Genomic DNA, 13,365 nt, shown 5'->3' with positions numbered 1-13,365 from the left:
CTAATGTCTTATGAATTAAAATTCATTTCTTTTTTCTTTTTTTTATACAATTTATTTCCTTTGTATTTTTTTTAAGGCAATTGGCATTAAGTGACTTGCCCAGGGTCACACAGATAGTGTCAAGTGTTTGGTCTGAGGCCGGATTTGAACTCAGGTCCCCCTGACTTCAGGACCAGTGCTCTATCCACTGCGCCACTTAGCTGCCCCTTAAAATTCATTTCTTAAGCACTTACCATATTTAAAGCACTGTGGTAAGCCCTGGATGTACAAACTGATAAGCAAGACAAGCCCCTGTCTTAAGGAGTTCCCATTTTAATTGAGGGGTAGGGGTGAGGAGAACACATAAGGTTTCAGCTGCAAGAAAAATGAAAAAGGCCCCTGATAAAATCCCAGATTTTCAAAGTTGGAAAGGGACATCAGATATCAACTAGTAGTTTACTCTTACTCCCAGTGTAGGCAGGGTTCTCCTCCCTCTGTGGCTTCCCACATGGATGAGGAGAGAGAGAGAGAGAGAGAGAGAGAGAGAGAGAGAGAGAGAGAGAGAGAGAGAGAGAGAGAGAGAGAAAGAGAGAGAGAGAGAGTGTGTGTGTGTGTGTGTGTGTGTGTGTGTGTGTTTGTGTTTTGGGGTGGGGAGTGAATCCCACAATCTCTTAGACAATCTTACAATGTTGGAGAGCCCTGTACTCCTGCTTGTAGCAGAGCTGACTGACTCTTTACATCACTGCTTAGTTCTGATTGTTAATAAGCTTTTCCTGGTGTGGAATAATCCCTTTACCTATAATGCCTTCACATTTCTGCTAAATTCATGTATCTATAGCCAGGCAGAACAAATCTTGGGAGTACATTGGGGGTACCCTTGTATAATTTCAGAAAGAAATGCTATAGAGTTTTCAAGTTTATTTTGCTCGGTGTCTACCTATTGGAAGCTATCTTGTAAAATTTTTTTCACCTAAAAAAATGGTGCTAATATTTTTTTAATCCACTGTTTTTTAAAAGAAATGGCCCAAATAGCCATATTTTTTATTAAACATGAAGAATACAACTTTACCATTGTTGTTCATTTCATACCTTTTACTCTGAAAAAATGTTAAAGGAATATAAAGGGTAGTAAAAAGTGCATTCTGATCCTCTACAGGGGTGGACTTGCATTAATTGGCTCAGTGAGATTTTTCTGGACCCTATAAGTCAATGATTTGAATCTGTCTGGAAAAAGTGCTTTGGAGCTTAGAAGGTTATGAGAGCGCTGTGTGGCTGTCTGCAAACAAAACCTTCCCTGTGCCGTTGGGAATACAAGAGAAAGAGGTTACCTGTTTCCTTTATTTCGTGATTTCTTTGTAGGTCGGTTTTACTTCCCTTACTGCCGTTTCAAGCATAGAAAAAACTTATCTGGGCTCCCTACCTGTGTTAGAGTTGGATGAGGGAAATGATTTATTTTTACAAAGAGAATTTTGGATTCTTAAGGACTTTTTTCATTTTTTGGTTGTCATTTTCAAATTTACATTAAAAAAGTGATAGCTACCTTAATCTTGACCTCATGCCTACTATATTATGTGATCAGTGTTACAGTATTTCTTCTGAAGCTTTTAGGATAAAATGAACTTGTGGCAGTGTTAAAACTTTTTAAAGGAGAAAACTTTTGTTGTTGTTAAATTATGTTTAAAAAGAATCTTGAAGTTTTAAGGAGAATATGTATAGTAAAGCCCTATTATAAGAATCTTTGTTGTTATATTAATTAGTATATATGTATACATACTATCATGCCCTTGCAAATAAAATTATATATAATGAATGAATAATATGATGTGATCAATTTTACAGTATTTCTTCTGAAGCTTTTAGGACAAAATGATTGTGTGGCAGTGTGAACTTTTTTAAATAGAGGGGTTTTTTTTCTTTGAATTATTTGATCACATAATGAATCTTGAGTTCCTAAAGCAAATATATTAGAACCCTGTAACATTTGTTGTTACATTAATTAGTATATATGTGCATATTGTATACATTTATATACATACATACACTCCCATGCCCTTGAAAATAAAATTATATATAACAAATGCTTAATATGATGTTATTAGTTTTATAGTATTTCTTCTGAAGTTTTTAGGGCAAAATGATTTTGTAGCTCTGGTATGCCTTTTTAAAGGAGAAATTTTTGTTTGTTTATGTTATAATATAATGATCTTGAACTTTAAGTAGAATATAAAAATAAAATCCTATTATAACAAGATTTGTTATTACACAAATTAGCATACATATACATATGTATACATTTATATATGTTATATATAGATATAGATATATACATGCACAGCATCATGCCTTTGCAAATAAAATTATAACAAATGTCTAATATAATGTGATTTGCTTTTTTGTTTTTAACATTATTTCTTCTGAAGCTTTTAGGGCAAAATAATTTTATGACAGTATAAATTTTTTAAGTAGAAATTTTTTTTTGTTTGAATCGTTTTATAAAATAATGAATCTTGAGTCCCTAAGGAGAATGTGAAAGTACAACTCTGTTATAACATTTATTACATGAATTAGATTATGTGTGTATAATACATAATGTTTATATACATGCATACAACATCATGTCCTTGCAAATAAAATTACATGTAACCAATGCCTAATAAAATGTGATTAGTGTTACAGTATTTTTTGCAGCTTTTAGGGCAAAATGATTTTGTGGCTCTGGTAACTTTTTAATGGAGATATTTTTTGTTTATTTGAATTATGTTATAATGAGTCTTGAGTTTCTAAGTAGACAATAGAACCTTTATAACAAGACTTTGTTGTTACATGAATTAGTATATATGTGTACATACTTGTATAAATACATGTTTTTGTATGTGTCCACAACATTGCATATTACCTTGCAAATAAAACTTTGTATAATATAATGTGACTAGCTTTTAAAATATTATTCTGGAACAGGTTTTTTAAAATTATGTTTTAATGAATCTTGAGCTTTTAAGTAGATATAATAAAATTATTGTAACATAATTTATTAACATGAATTAGTATATCATGTGTGTATATATATATGTATGTTCACATACACTATACCATCATGTCTTTGCAAAGAAAACTGTACATATACAAATACCTAATGTGATGTGACTTTTTTTTAATATTTATTTCTTCTGAAGCTTTTGAAAAAGGGCAAAATGATCTTGTGGCAGCATTAACTTTTTAAAGCAAGGATTTTTTTTTGTTTGAATTATTTTATGATATAATGAATTTTGACTTTTTAAGTAGAATATAATAGAAGTATCATAAAAATATTTGTTATTAATTTGAATTAGTATATATGTATATACATACATATTTATACATATATACTATCAGGCCTTTGCAAATAAAATTTTGTGTAACAAATGCCTAATATAATGTGATTTTTTTTTTACAATATTCTGAAGCTTTAAGGATGAAAAGATATTTTGGCATCAGCTTTTTAAAACAGATTTTTTTGGTTTGAATTATATTATAATGTTATAATGAATCTTGAGTTTTTGCATAGAATATAATAAAAATGTTGTAACATGATCTGTCAATACAAATTAGTATATATATGCATATATATATATATATATACACATACACACCATCATCATGGTGTTTGCAAATAAAATCAGACATAACAAATGCTTACTATAATGTGACTAATTTTTTAAAAAAAATTGTTTCTTCAGAAGTTTTGAGGACAAAGTGATTTTGTGGCAATGTTAACTTTTTAAAGCAGAATATAACAGAACTCTATTATAACAAGATTTGTTATTAGCATGAATTAGTATATATGTGTGTATGTAAATATGCCTACATACCATCATGCTTTTGCAAATAAAATTATATACAACATGTAATTAGTTTTGTAGTTATTCTTCTAAAGCTTTTAGGACAAAATGAATTTGTGTCAGTGTGAACTTTTAAAAGCAGATGTTTTTTTCTTTTGTTTAAATTTATGTTATAATTAATGCTGAGCTTCAAGATTTATTTTTACATGAATTAGTATATGTATGTGTGTATTATACACACACCATCATGCCTTTGCAAATAAAAATATACAGATGCCTAATATTAATGTGATGAGTTTTTAACAGTATTTCTTCTGAAGCTTTTAGGATAAAATGATTTTGTAGCAGTGTGGATTTATAAAAACATTTTTGTTTGAATTTTGTTATGATAATGAATTTTGAGCTTTTAAGTAGAATTTAATAGAATCTTTTTATGACAAGATTTATTATTAACATGAATTAGTATCTGTATATACATATATACAGATACCATCATGCCCTTGCAAATAAAATTATATAAAACAAATGCCTAATAGCAAATGCTTAGTTTACAGTATTTCTTCTGAAGCTTGTAGGACAAAATGGTTTTGTGGCAGTGTTAACTTTTAAAGCAGGTATTTTTTCTTTTTTTTAATTATGTTATAGTTTATCTTGAACTTCTAAGGAGACTATAATAGAACCCTATTATAACAAGATTTGTTTTTATATGAATTAGTATATATACATAGATATATACATGAATATGTTATAGTGTATGTGTGTATGTAATATATATGCCATCATTCTCTTTCAAATAAAACTGTAACAAATACCTAATATTAATGTGATTAGTTTTAATGGTATTTCTTCTGAAACTTTTAGGACAAAATGGTTTTGTAGATTATTTGACTTTTTAAAGCAGATTTTTTTCTTTTTTTAAATTGTTATAGTGAATCTTAAGCTTTTAAGGAGAATATAGTAATAAAACTTATAACAAGATTTGTTTTTACATGAATTAGTGTATACATATATGTGTGTATATAGTATATGTATGTATGTGTGTGTATAATATATATCCCATCATTTCTCTTTCAAATAAAATTATAACACATGACTAATTAGTGTGATTAGTTTTTATAGTATTTTTTCTGAAGCTTTTAGGATAAAATGGTTTTGTAGCATTGTTTAACTTTTTAAAGTAGAGATTTTGTTGTTGTATTATGTTGTAGTGAATTGAACTAAGGAGACTATAATTGTAGAACCTTATTATAACAAGATTTGTTACTATATAAATTAGCATATATGTGTGTATAAGTGTATTTATGTATATGAATATATGTGTGTACATATGTATATTACAACCATCATTCTCTTGCAGATAATATATAACAAATGTCCAGCATAATGTGATTAATTTTATAATATTTCTTCTGAAGCTTTTGTGGCAATATGAACTTTTTAAAGGAGAGGGTTTTTAAAAAAAAATATGTTGTAATATAATGAATCTTGAGCTTCTAAGGAGAATATAATAATAGAACTTTATTATAACAAGATTTGTTAACTTGAATTAGTATGTACGTGTGTATATTTATATTTATATACACATACCATCATTCCCTTGCAGATAAACTTATATGTGACAGATGTCTAATATAATGTGATTAATCTTACAGTATATCTTCTGAAGCTTTTAGGACAAAATAATCTTGTGGCAGTGTGAATTTAAAAACTTTTTTTTGTTTGAGTTACATTATAATGAATGTTGAGCAAAGGAGAATATGATAGAACTTTTTGTAAGATTTGTTATTTCATGAATTAATCTCTCTCTGTGTATATATACATATGTATTTGTATGTACCTCTATATCTCTATGTATACAAACATCATGCCCTTGCAAGTAAAATTATATATAACAAATGTCAAATATGATGTGATTAATTTTTTAGTGTTTCTTTTGAAGGATAAAATGATTTTGTGGCAGTGTGAACTTTTTAAAGGAGAGGTTTTTCTGGTTTGAATTCTGTTGTAAAATAATGAATCTTGAGCATCTAAGGGAGAGAAAATAATAGAACTCTGTTATAACAAGATGTGTTATTGCACAGATTAGCATATACATATTTATAAAAAGCCATCATGCTTTTGCAAGTGAAATTATATATAACAAATATATAATGTGATTAATTTTAAAGTATTTTTTCCTGCAGCTTTTAGGCTAAAATGTTTTGTGGCAGTATGAACATTTAAAGGAGTAATTTTTTTGTTTGAATTATGAAATAATGAATTTGATCCAAGGAGAATAAAATAATAGAACCCTGTTATAGCAAGATTTGTTATTGCATTAATATGTATATATATGTGTGTATATAAATACATATGCATGTGCATATATATAACTATCATGTTCTTGCAAATAAAATCACATATAACAAATGTCTAATATAATGTGAATAATTTTACAATATTTTTTGGAAGCTTTTAGGATAAAATGATTTTGTGGTAGTATGAACTTTTTTAGAGTAGAGGTTTTTTTCTTTTGGTTTGCATTATGAATTTCAGCTAAGGAGAATATAGTAGAAGCTTATTATAAGGAGATTTGTTATTGAATGCATTTATATATGTGTACATATGTATACAACCATCATGCTCTTGCAAATAAAATTATTTATAATAATTGTCTAATGTAATGTGATTAGTTTTGTAGCATTTCATCTGAAGCTTTTAGGATAAAATGATTTTGTGATAGTAAGAACTTTTAAAGGAGAGGTTTTGTTTGAATTGTGTTGTAATGAATTAGAACTAAGGAGAATATAATAATATAAACTTACAGCAATGTTTGTTATTGCATGAATTATATATATATACATATATATATTTGTATAGCTACATATGTATATAACCATCACATCCTTGCAAATGAAATTATATGAAACAAATGGCTAATACAGTGTGATTACTTTGACAGTGTTTTCTTCAGAAGTTTGAGGATAAAATGATTTTGTGGCAATGTGAACTTTTCAAGGAGAGATTTTTGTGTGTGTGAGAAATATGTTGTAATATAATGAATCTTATCTTCTAAGGAGAGAATGCACTAATACAATGCTATTATAACAAGATTTTTATTGCATTAATTAGCACATGTGTATATACATATATTTGTATGCAGCCATCATGCCTTTGCAAGTAAAATTATATATAACAGATGTCTAATGTAATATGATTAGTTTTACTGAAACTGAAACTTTTAGGATAAAATGATTTCGTAGCAAGATGAACTTTTTAAAGGAGAGTTTTTTTCTTTAGTTTGAATTCCCTTGTAATGAATCTTGAGCTAAAGAGAACATAGTAATAGAACCTTATTATAAGATTTATTATTATGTAAATATATACACACATATATATATATATATATATACATACACATACACACACACACACCCCATCTTGCCCTTGAAAAAAATTATATCTAACAAATGTCTAATACAATGTGATTATTTTAATATTATTTTATTTCTTAGCTTTTAGGGCAAAATGTTTTTTAAACTTTTTGAAGTAAATTTCTTTTGTTCAATTTTTATTGAAGGTGGCTAAGGATTTATCCAGAATGGCTATGTTTGGAAGTTAGAATTTGCCTTTTTTAATTAAATTGTAGCTGAATTAATAAGCACATCATTTTGCTTCCTCAATCTCTAATCCCTTTATAGAGGGACTCAGCTGTAATTTTCATTTAATAGAAACCTTAGTATAAAAGAGTTTGCACCTTTTAATAAAAGAAGTTTTTTTTTTACTTCTAATATGTGAAACAAATAATAAGCCAAAATAGATTTTTGGCCTTCAAAGGGCAATTTGTACAAGCATATAGTGTAGGAAAGCATTTCAAATAGTAGTGCTCAGAATGCTTTGCAATTTGATTTTTTTCCCCTCTTTAACAGGACTGCAGTGGAGACATCATTTCTGAATCTGTAAATATAAGAAAAACTAAGTTCACAGGTAAGAATGAACTAGTTTAAAAATAAGGCATTTTATTAATGCTTGATCCATTATATAGATTTATTGGCTTCCTCTTTCTAGATTTGAAGATGTCTAGTCTTCTTCATTTTACAGCAGTGGTCTTTAAGTATTTTTTATTGTGCCACCCCTGTCAGTCAAAATTTTTTGAGCACATATCCCCAATACATCTTCATTTATTTCGTATGCACACATTACATATCATATACATATAAAAATATAAATTAAAAAGATGACAATAAAACAGTATTTTTAAAATTTATTAATGGAGTAAAAAAACATTTTTGTTCTCACAAAAACATTAATTTTAGTGAGTTGTAATATGATTGAATATGCTTTATTATTTTTGAAAATCTTGTTTTAACACTGGTTCTAAATTAAGTTTATTTTGATATTTACTTTTAATGGTTATAGCTGGGAAAAGATAGCTTCAGTGTAGATTTGAATGGAAGAAATCATTGACTTTTACTAATTTGTGATGCTCATTCACTAGATTATGCAAAGATAGTTGTTTAAATTTGGCTAGTAAATTTCCATTGGAAGGATACCTGTTTTCTTTACTTCATGATTTCTTTGTAGGTCTTTTCTTTCCCTTATTCCCATTTCAAGCAAAGAAAAAAGTTAGCTTGGGCTCCACACCTGTGTTTGAATTGGATGAAGGAAACGATTTTATTTTTGTAAAGGAGAATTTTGGGTTCTTAAGGACTTTAACTCATTTGGAAGATTTTTAATCAAATTCAATCATTTTTTTCCAATAACATGTAAAGATAGTTTTCAACATTCATTTTTATAAGATTTTGACTCCCAAAATTTTCTCCCTCCCTCCCTTTTCCCTTCCCTAAGACAGCAAGCAATCAGATATAGGTTATACATGTACAGTCATGTTAAACATATTTCCACATTAGTCATGTTGTGAAAGAACAATTAGAACAAAAGGGAAAAACCATGAGAAAGAAAAAAAAGTGAGAATAGTATGCTTCAAACTGCATTCAAACTCCATAGTTCTTTCCATGAATGTGGTTAGCATTTTCCATTATGAGTCTTGAAATTGTCTTGGACCTTTGTATTTCTGAGAAGAGCTAAGTGTATCATGGTTGATTATTTCACAATGTTGTTGTTGCTGTGTACAGTGTTCTTCTGGGTCTGCTCACTTCACTCAGCATCAGTTCTTTCTATTCTTGGTTGCATTGGTTTTGTTTGCAAGAACTTTTTAATTTAATGTAATCAAAATTATCCATTTTGCATTTCATAATGTTCTATGTCTCTTGTTTGGTCATACATTTTTCTCTTCTCCTTAGATCTGACAGGCAAACTGTTCCTTGCTCTCCTAATTTGCTTATGGTATTACTTTTATGTCTAAATCATGTACCCATTTTAACCTTCTCTTGGTATAGGGCAGGTTCACCACCTCTGATATAGAGTGTGTCTGTGCCTAGTTTCTGCCATATTATTTTCCAGTTTTCCCAGCAGATTTTGTCAAATAGTGAGTTCTTATCCCAGAAAATGGAGTCTTTGGTTTATCAAACAGTAAATTACTATAGTCATTTAATACTTTGTCCTTTGTGCCTAACCTATTCCACTGTTCTACCACTCTCTTTCTTAGCCAGTAGCAAATAGTTTTGATGATTGCCACTCTATAATATAGTTTTAGATTTGGTATGCCAGGGCTACCCTCCTTTGCATTTTTTCATTAATTCCCTTGATATCTTGACTTTTTGTTCTTCCAGATGAATGTTGTTAGTATTTTTTTCTAGCTCTATGAATTAATATTTGGTAGTTTGATTGGTATGGCACTGAATAAGTAAATTAATTTAGGTAGAATTGTCATTTTTATTATATTAACTCAGCCTGTCCATGAGCAGTTGATATTTTTTCCTTTGTTCAGATCTGACTTTGTGTGAAAATTGTTTTATACGATTGTGTTCATATAGTTTTGGGGTTTGTCTTTGCAGATAGGCTCCCAAATCTTTTATATTGTCTACTCTTATTTTAAATGGAATTTCTCTTTCTGTCTCTTGCTGGTGGGCTTTGTATATATAGAAATGATGTGGGTTTATTTTATATCCTGCAACTTTGCTAAAGTTGTTAATTGTTTCAAGTAGTTTTTTTAGCTGTATCTCTAGAATTTTGTAAGTTTACCATCATGTCATTTGCAGAGAGTGATAGTTTTGTTTACTTATTGCCTATTCCAATTCCTTTGATTTCTTTTTCTTCTCTTATTGCTAAAACTAACATTTCTAATACAATATTGAATAATAGTGGTGATAATGGGCATCCTTGTTTCACCCTTGATCTTACTAGGAATGCTTCTGGCTTATCCCCTTTACATATAATGCTTGCTGATGGCTTTAGGTAAATACTGCTTATCATTTTAAGGAAAACTCCATTTATTCCTATGCACTCTAGTGTTTTTAATAGGAATGGGTTCTGTATTTTGTCTAAAGCTTTTTCTGCATCTATTGAGATAATCATATAATTTCTATTAGTTTTGTTATTGATATGGGCAGTTATGCTGATAGTTTTCCTAATACCAAAACAGCCCTGCATTCCTGGTATAAGTCCCACCTGTTCATAGTGTATTATTCTGGTGATAAATTGCTGTAATCTTTCCACTAATATTTTATTTTAAACTTTTACAGCAATATTTATTAGGGAAATTGGTCTCTATATTTTTTTCTCTGTTTTAGCTCTTCCTGGGTTAAGTATCAGCACCATATTTATGTCATAAAAGGAATTTGGTAGGAATCTTTCACCTATTTTTCCAGGTAGTTCATATAATATTGGAATTAATTGTTCTTTAAATATTTGGTAGAATTCTTTTGTAAATCCACCAGGCCCTGGAGGGAGAGGAAGTTGATTGATGACTTGTTCAATTTCTTTTTTTAAAATGGAGTTATTTAAGTATTTTATTTCCTCTTCTGTTAATCTGGGCAATTTATATTTTTGTAAATATTCATCCATTTCACTTAGATTTTCAGATTTGTTGGCCTACAGTTGGGCAAAATAGCTCTTAATTATTGCCTGGACTCTACCTGTTAATTTTACTGAGTAGTCCCTACTCTTCTACCTTAGCTTCCAAAGTACTTCGTATAGTCTGGTGTTCTCAGAAAGACTGATGTATATCATATTGTGTAGGACAAAGCATTGGTGTCAGATTTGGATGACAAGTTCTAGAAATGATGTTATGGAACTCTTGAGTCCAAACTGAACTCTAGAGCATTCAACAAACTGTACTGCCATTTTACTATAGGTGTTTTCCTTATTTTATTTTTTAAAACTAGGCCCACTTTTAGTACTGATTATATAAAGGAGATTTAAAGTTAGAGCTATGTCAACAGTTTTGAGTTTTTTAATCTTAAGAATTATTCATTTCCCGTGACATGAAGATATTAGGAGGTAAAACGGTAAAGGTTTTTCTCATTTTAACATAAATTTTGCTGACTGGGAGCAGAGAAGCACAATTATTTTGACATTATGTTTACATGGCGAATACCGTTTTCCTTTTTCTGAACTCAAATAAAGCAGGCTATCACTTGCCTTTCCCATTTGCTTAAAAACAGTACCTAGATAGAGGGTAATAAAAATGATGAGGATGGATGGCCAGTAGGAAAGGGATGATCAACTTGGATTCAGGGATTATTTGAAACCTTTTGAGACTAGGACCAAAAATGCAAACATCTCTGCTTTTAATAGGCTGCTGTCTTTTATTGGGAGAATCTTCTGTTTATCTTTACCTGTCATTGTTTCAAAGAGTTGGGTGCAAAAAAAATAGAAAGAAAACAGAGGCTGCCTTACTTTTCTTAGATTTTCATGGCATTTGGAGAACAGTCCAGGAGGAACTACTAGGCATTGGTTGACTTGCCCTTAGATCACCGTCCCTGTCCCCATACATCTTCTTTTATAACATATAGAGGAGTGGGTCTTTGTTCTTTAAAAAAATATATATACCTGCTGTGGTATTACCCTAACTGAAAAATTAAAATTTTATTATATTTTATACATGCCTCTTTCCATTTTATAAAGTAAATGAGTAGGAAAATAACATTTTGATATTATGGAATTTTGTTTTACACTGTTTAAAATGTATATATTACACTTTTTAAATGTATGCTAATATGTATACACATACTTTAAATTACTACAAGTAGGATTATCTTTTGATTCACTGTTTTTTTAATATTGTAAGTAAAGTTGTGGTTAAAATACTTAAAATTTGAAATTACATGGCAGAGGAGAAGATTATTTTTTATTTAGCATACAGCATTAAAAAAAACACTTCAGGTGCTGTGGATTCTAGACTCAATAACTGTTGTTATAGAACAAAGAATAGACTTCATTTGCCCATAGAATAGACTTTCTGGTCATTGTTTTTTAACCTCTGGTGGACATATGTTTGAATCTAAGAAGAAATAAATATGAAGTAAAATTCTTGGGGCAGCTAGGTGGTACAGTGGATAGAGCACGAGTCCTGTAGTTAGGGGGACCTGAGTTCAAATGTGATCTCAGACCCAATACTTGACACTTTCTAGCTGTGTAAAACCCCGGGCAAGTCGCTTAACCCCAATTGCCTTGCCAAAAAAAAAAAATTCTGTTACAAAGTACGTTCCTATATTATAGAGGTTCGAATCATTCTGCAGGCTACATCATAGTATATACATTTAACTGTAATGAATGAATGAAGGCGTTTATTAAAAACACCCAAGTTCCATGCTATATAACATGCAAAACCCATAAGGCTGTTGGGGGCAGGGAATAAACATTTAATAGAGCACCTGCTATGTGCCAGGACGGTGCTAAGGGCTTTTTAATAATAATCATAGCTAACATTTACATAGTGCTTACTAGGTACCAGGTATTGTGCTAAGAGCTTTACAGTTATCTCATTTGATGGAAGTAACTTGCCCAGGATCATGCATCTAGTAAGTGTCTGAGGGCAAATTTGAACTCAAGTCTCTGTGACTGCACGCGTAGTGCAGTAGATCACCCAACCACTTAGTCGCCTCTTGTCTTGAGATAATAACCTCACTCTAGTAAGATTTTACAGTATATGTTGATTTATGTCTGTTCTTCTTCTAAATAGTTGATGTTTCCCTGATTTTTTTGAGACCACAAGTCTAATCATTTGGTTAGGTATTAGGTTTTCATATGTCTTATCTCATGGCTGTATTAGTTACTATTATTGCCAAAATGTTCCTTCTGTTTTTAGATGATGCATACATAGAAGATTTTCAAAACAGTTGGACTGAATGCGTTATTGCTGAGCCAGTCACTCAGGTATCACCTAGCTGTCTTGATTGCTATGGGAGATTGGAAGACTATTACAGTGCCAATTCCATCATCAGGTAATTATAGTTTAAAAAAAAATAAAGTGTAGTATCTTGAATGAACTTAAATTCTTACCTGGATTAAATAGTTTGTTGAAAACATGGCTAAAGAGATATCAAATCAAGAGGTGAATGTGATATAAATTTTTTATATAATACACATTTTTTGACATGCCCAATGCTGGAATCCACTTTGCTTAACTGCATGTTTGTTACAGGGTTGTTTTTTTTCCTTTTTTTTTGTTTTTAGTTCAGTAGAG

At 29.8% G+C, this 13,365-nt stretch overlaps 1 protein-coding gene across 4 annotated transcripts in view; it reads left to right on the top strand.

Annotated features, from left to right (window-relative positions):
* The window catches only part of SSX2IP (SSX family member 2 interacting protein), a 67,601-nt gene that overhangs the window by 16,328 nt on the left and 37,908 nt on the right, over positions 1-13,365 (top strand). For 3 of the 4 annotated variants that reach the window (XM_020988718.2, XM_020988714.1, XM_020988715.1), the window contains exons 2-3: positions 7,706-7,763; positions 12,988-13,123. In XM_020988718.2, coding sequence (XP_020844377.1) covers positions 13,081-13,123 — 43 coding nt within the window. In that variant the 5' untranslated portion in view covers positions 7,706-7,763; positions 12,988-13,080. The remainder of the gene's footprint in view (positions 1-7,705; positions 7,764-12,987; positions 13,124-13,365) is intronic. The other variant, XM_020988717.1, reaches the window with a different exon arrangement.

This window comes from Phascolarctos cinereus, unplaced genomic scaffold (genome assembly GCF_003287225.1).
Source record: "Phascolarctos cinereus isolate Bilbo 61053 unplaced genomic scaffold, phaCin_HiC Scaffold_5;HRSCAF=322, whole genome shotgun sequence".
Taxonomy (NCBI): domain Eukaryota; kingdom Metazoa; phylum Chordata; class Mammalia; order Diprotodontia; family Phascolarctidae; genus Phascolarctos; species Phascolarctos cinereus.
This window is presented reverse-complemented; position numbering and strand designations above follow the sequence as displayed.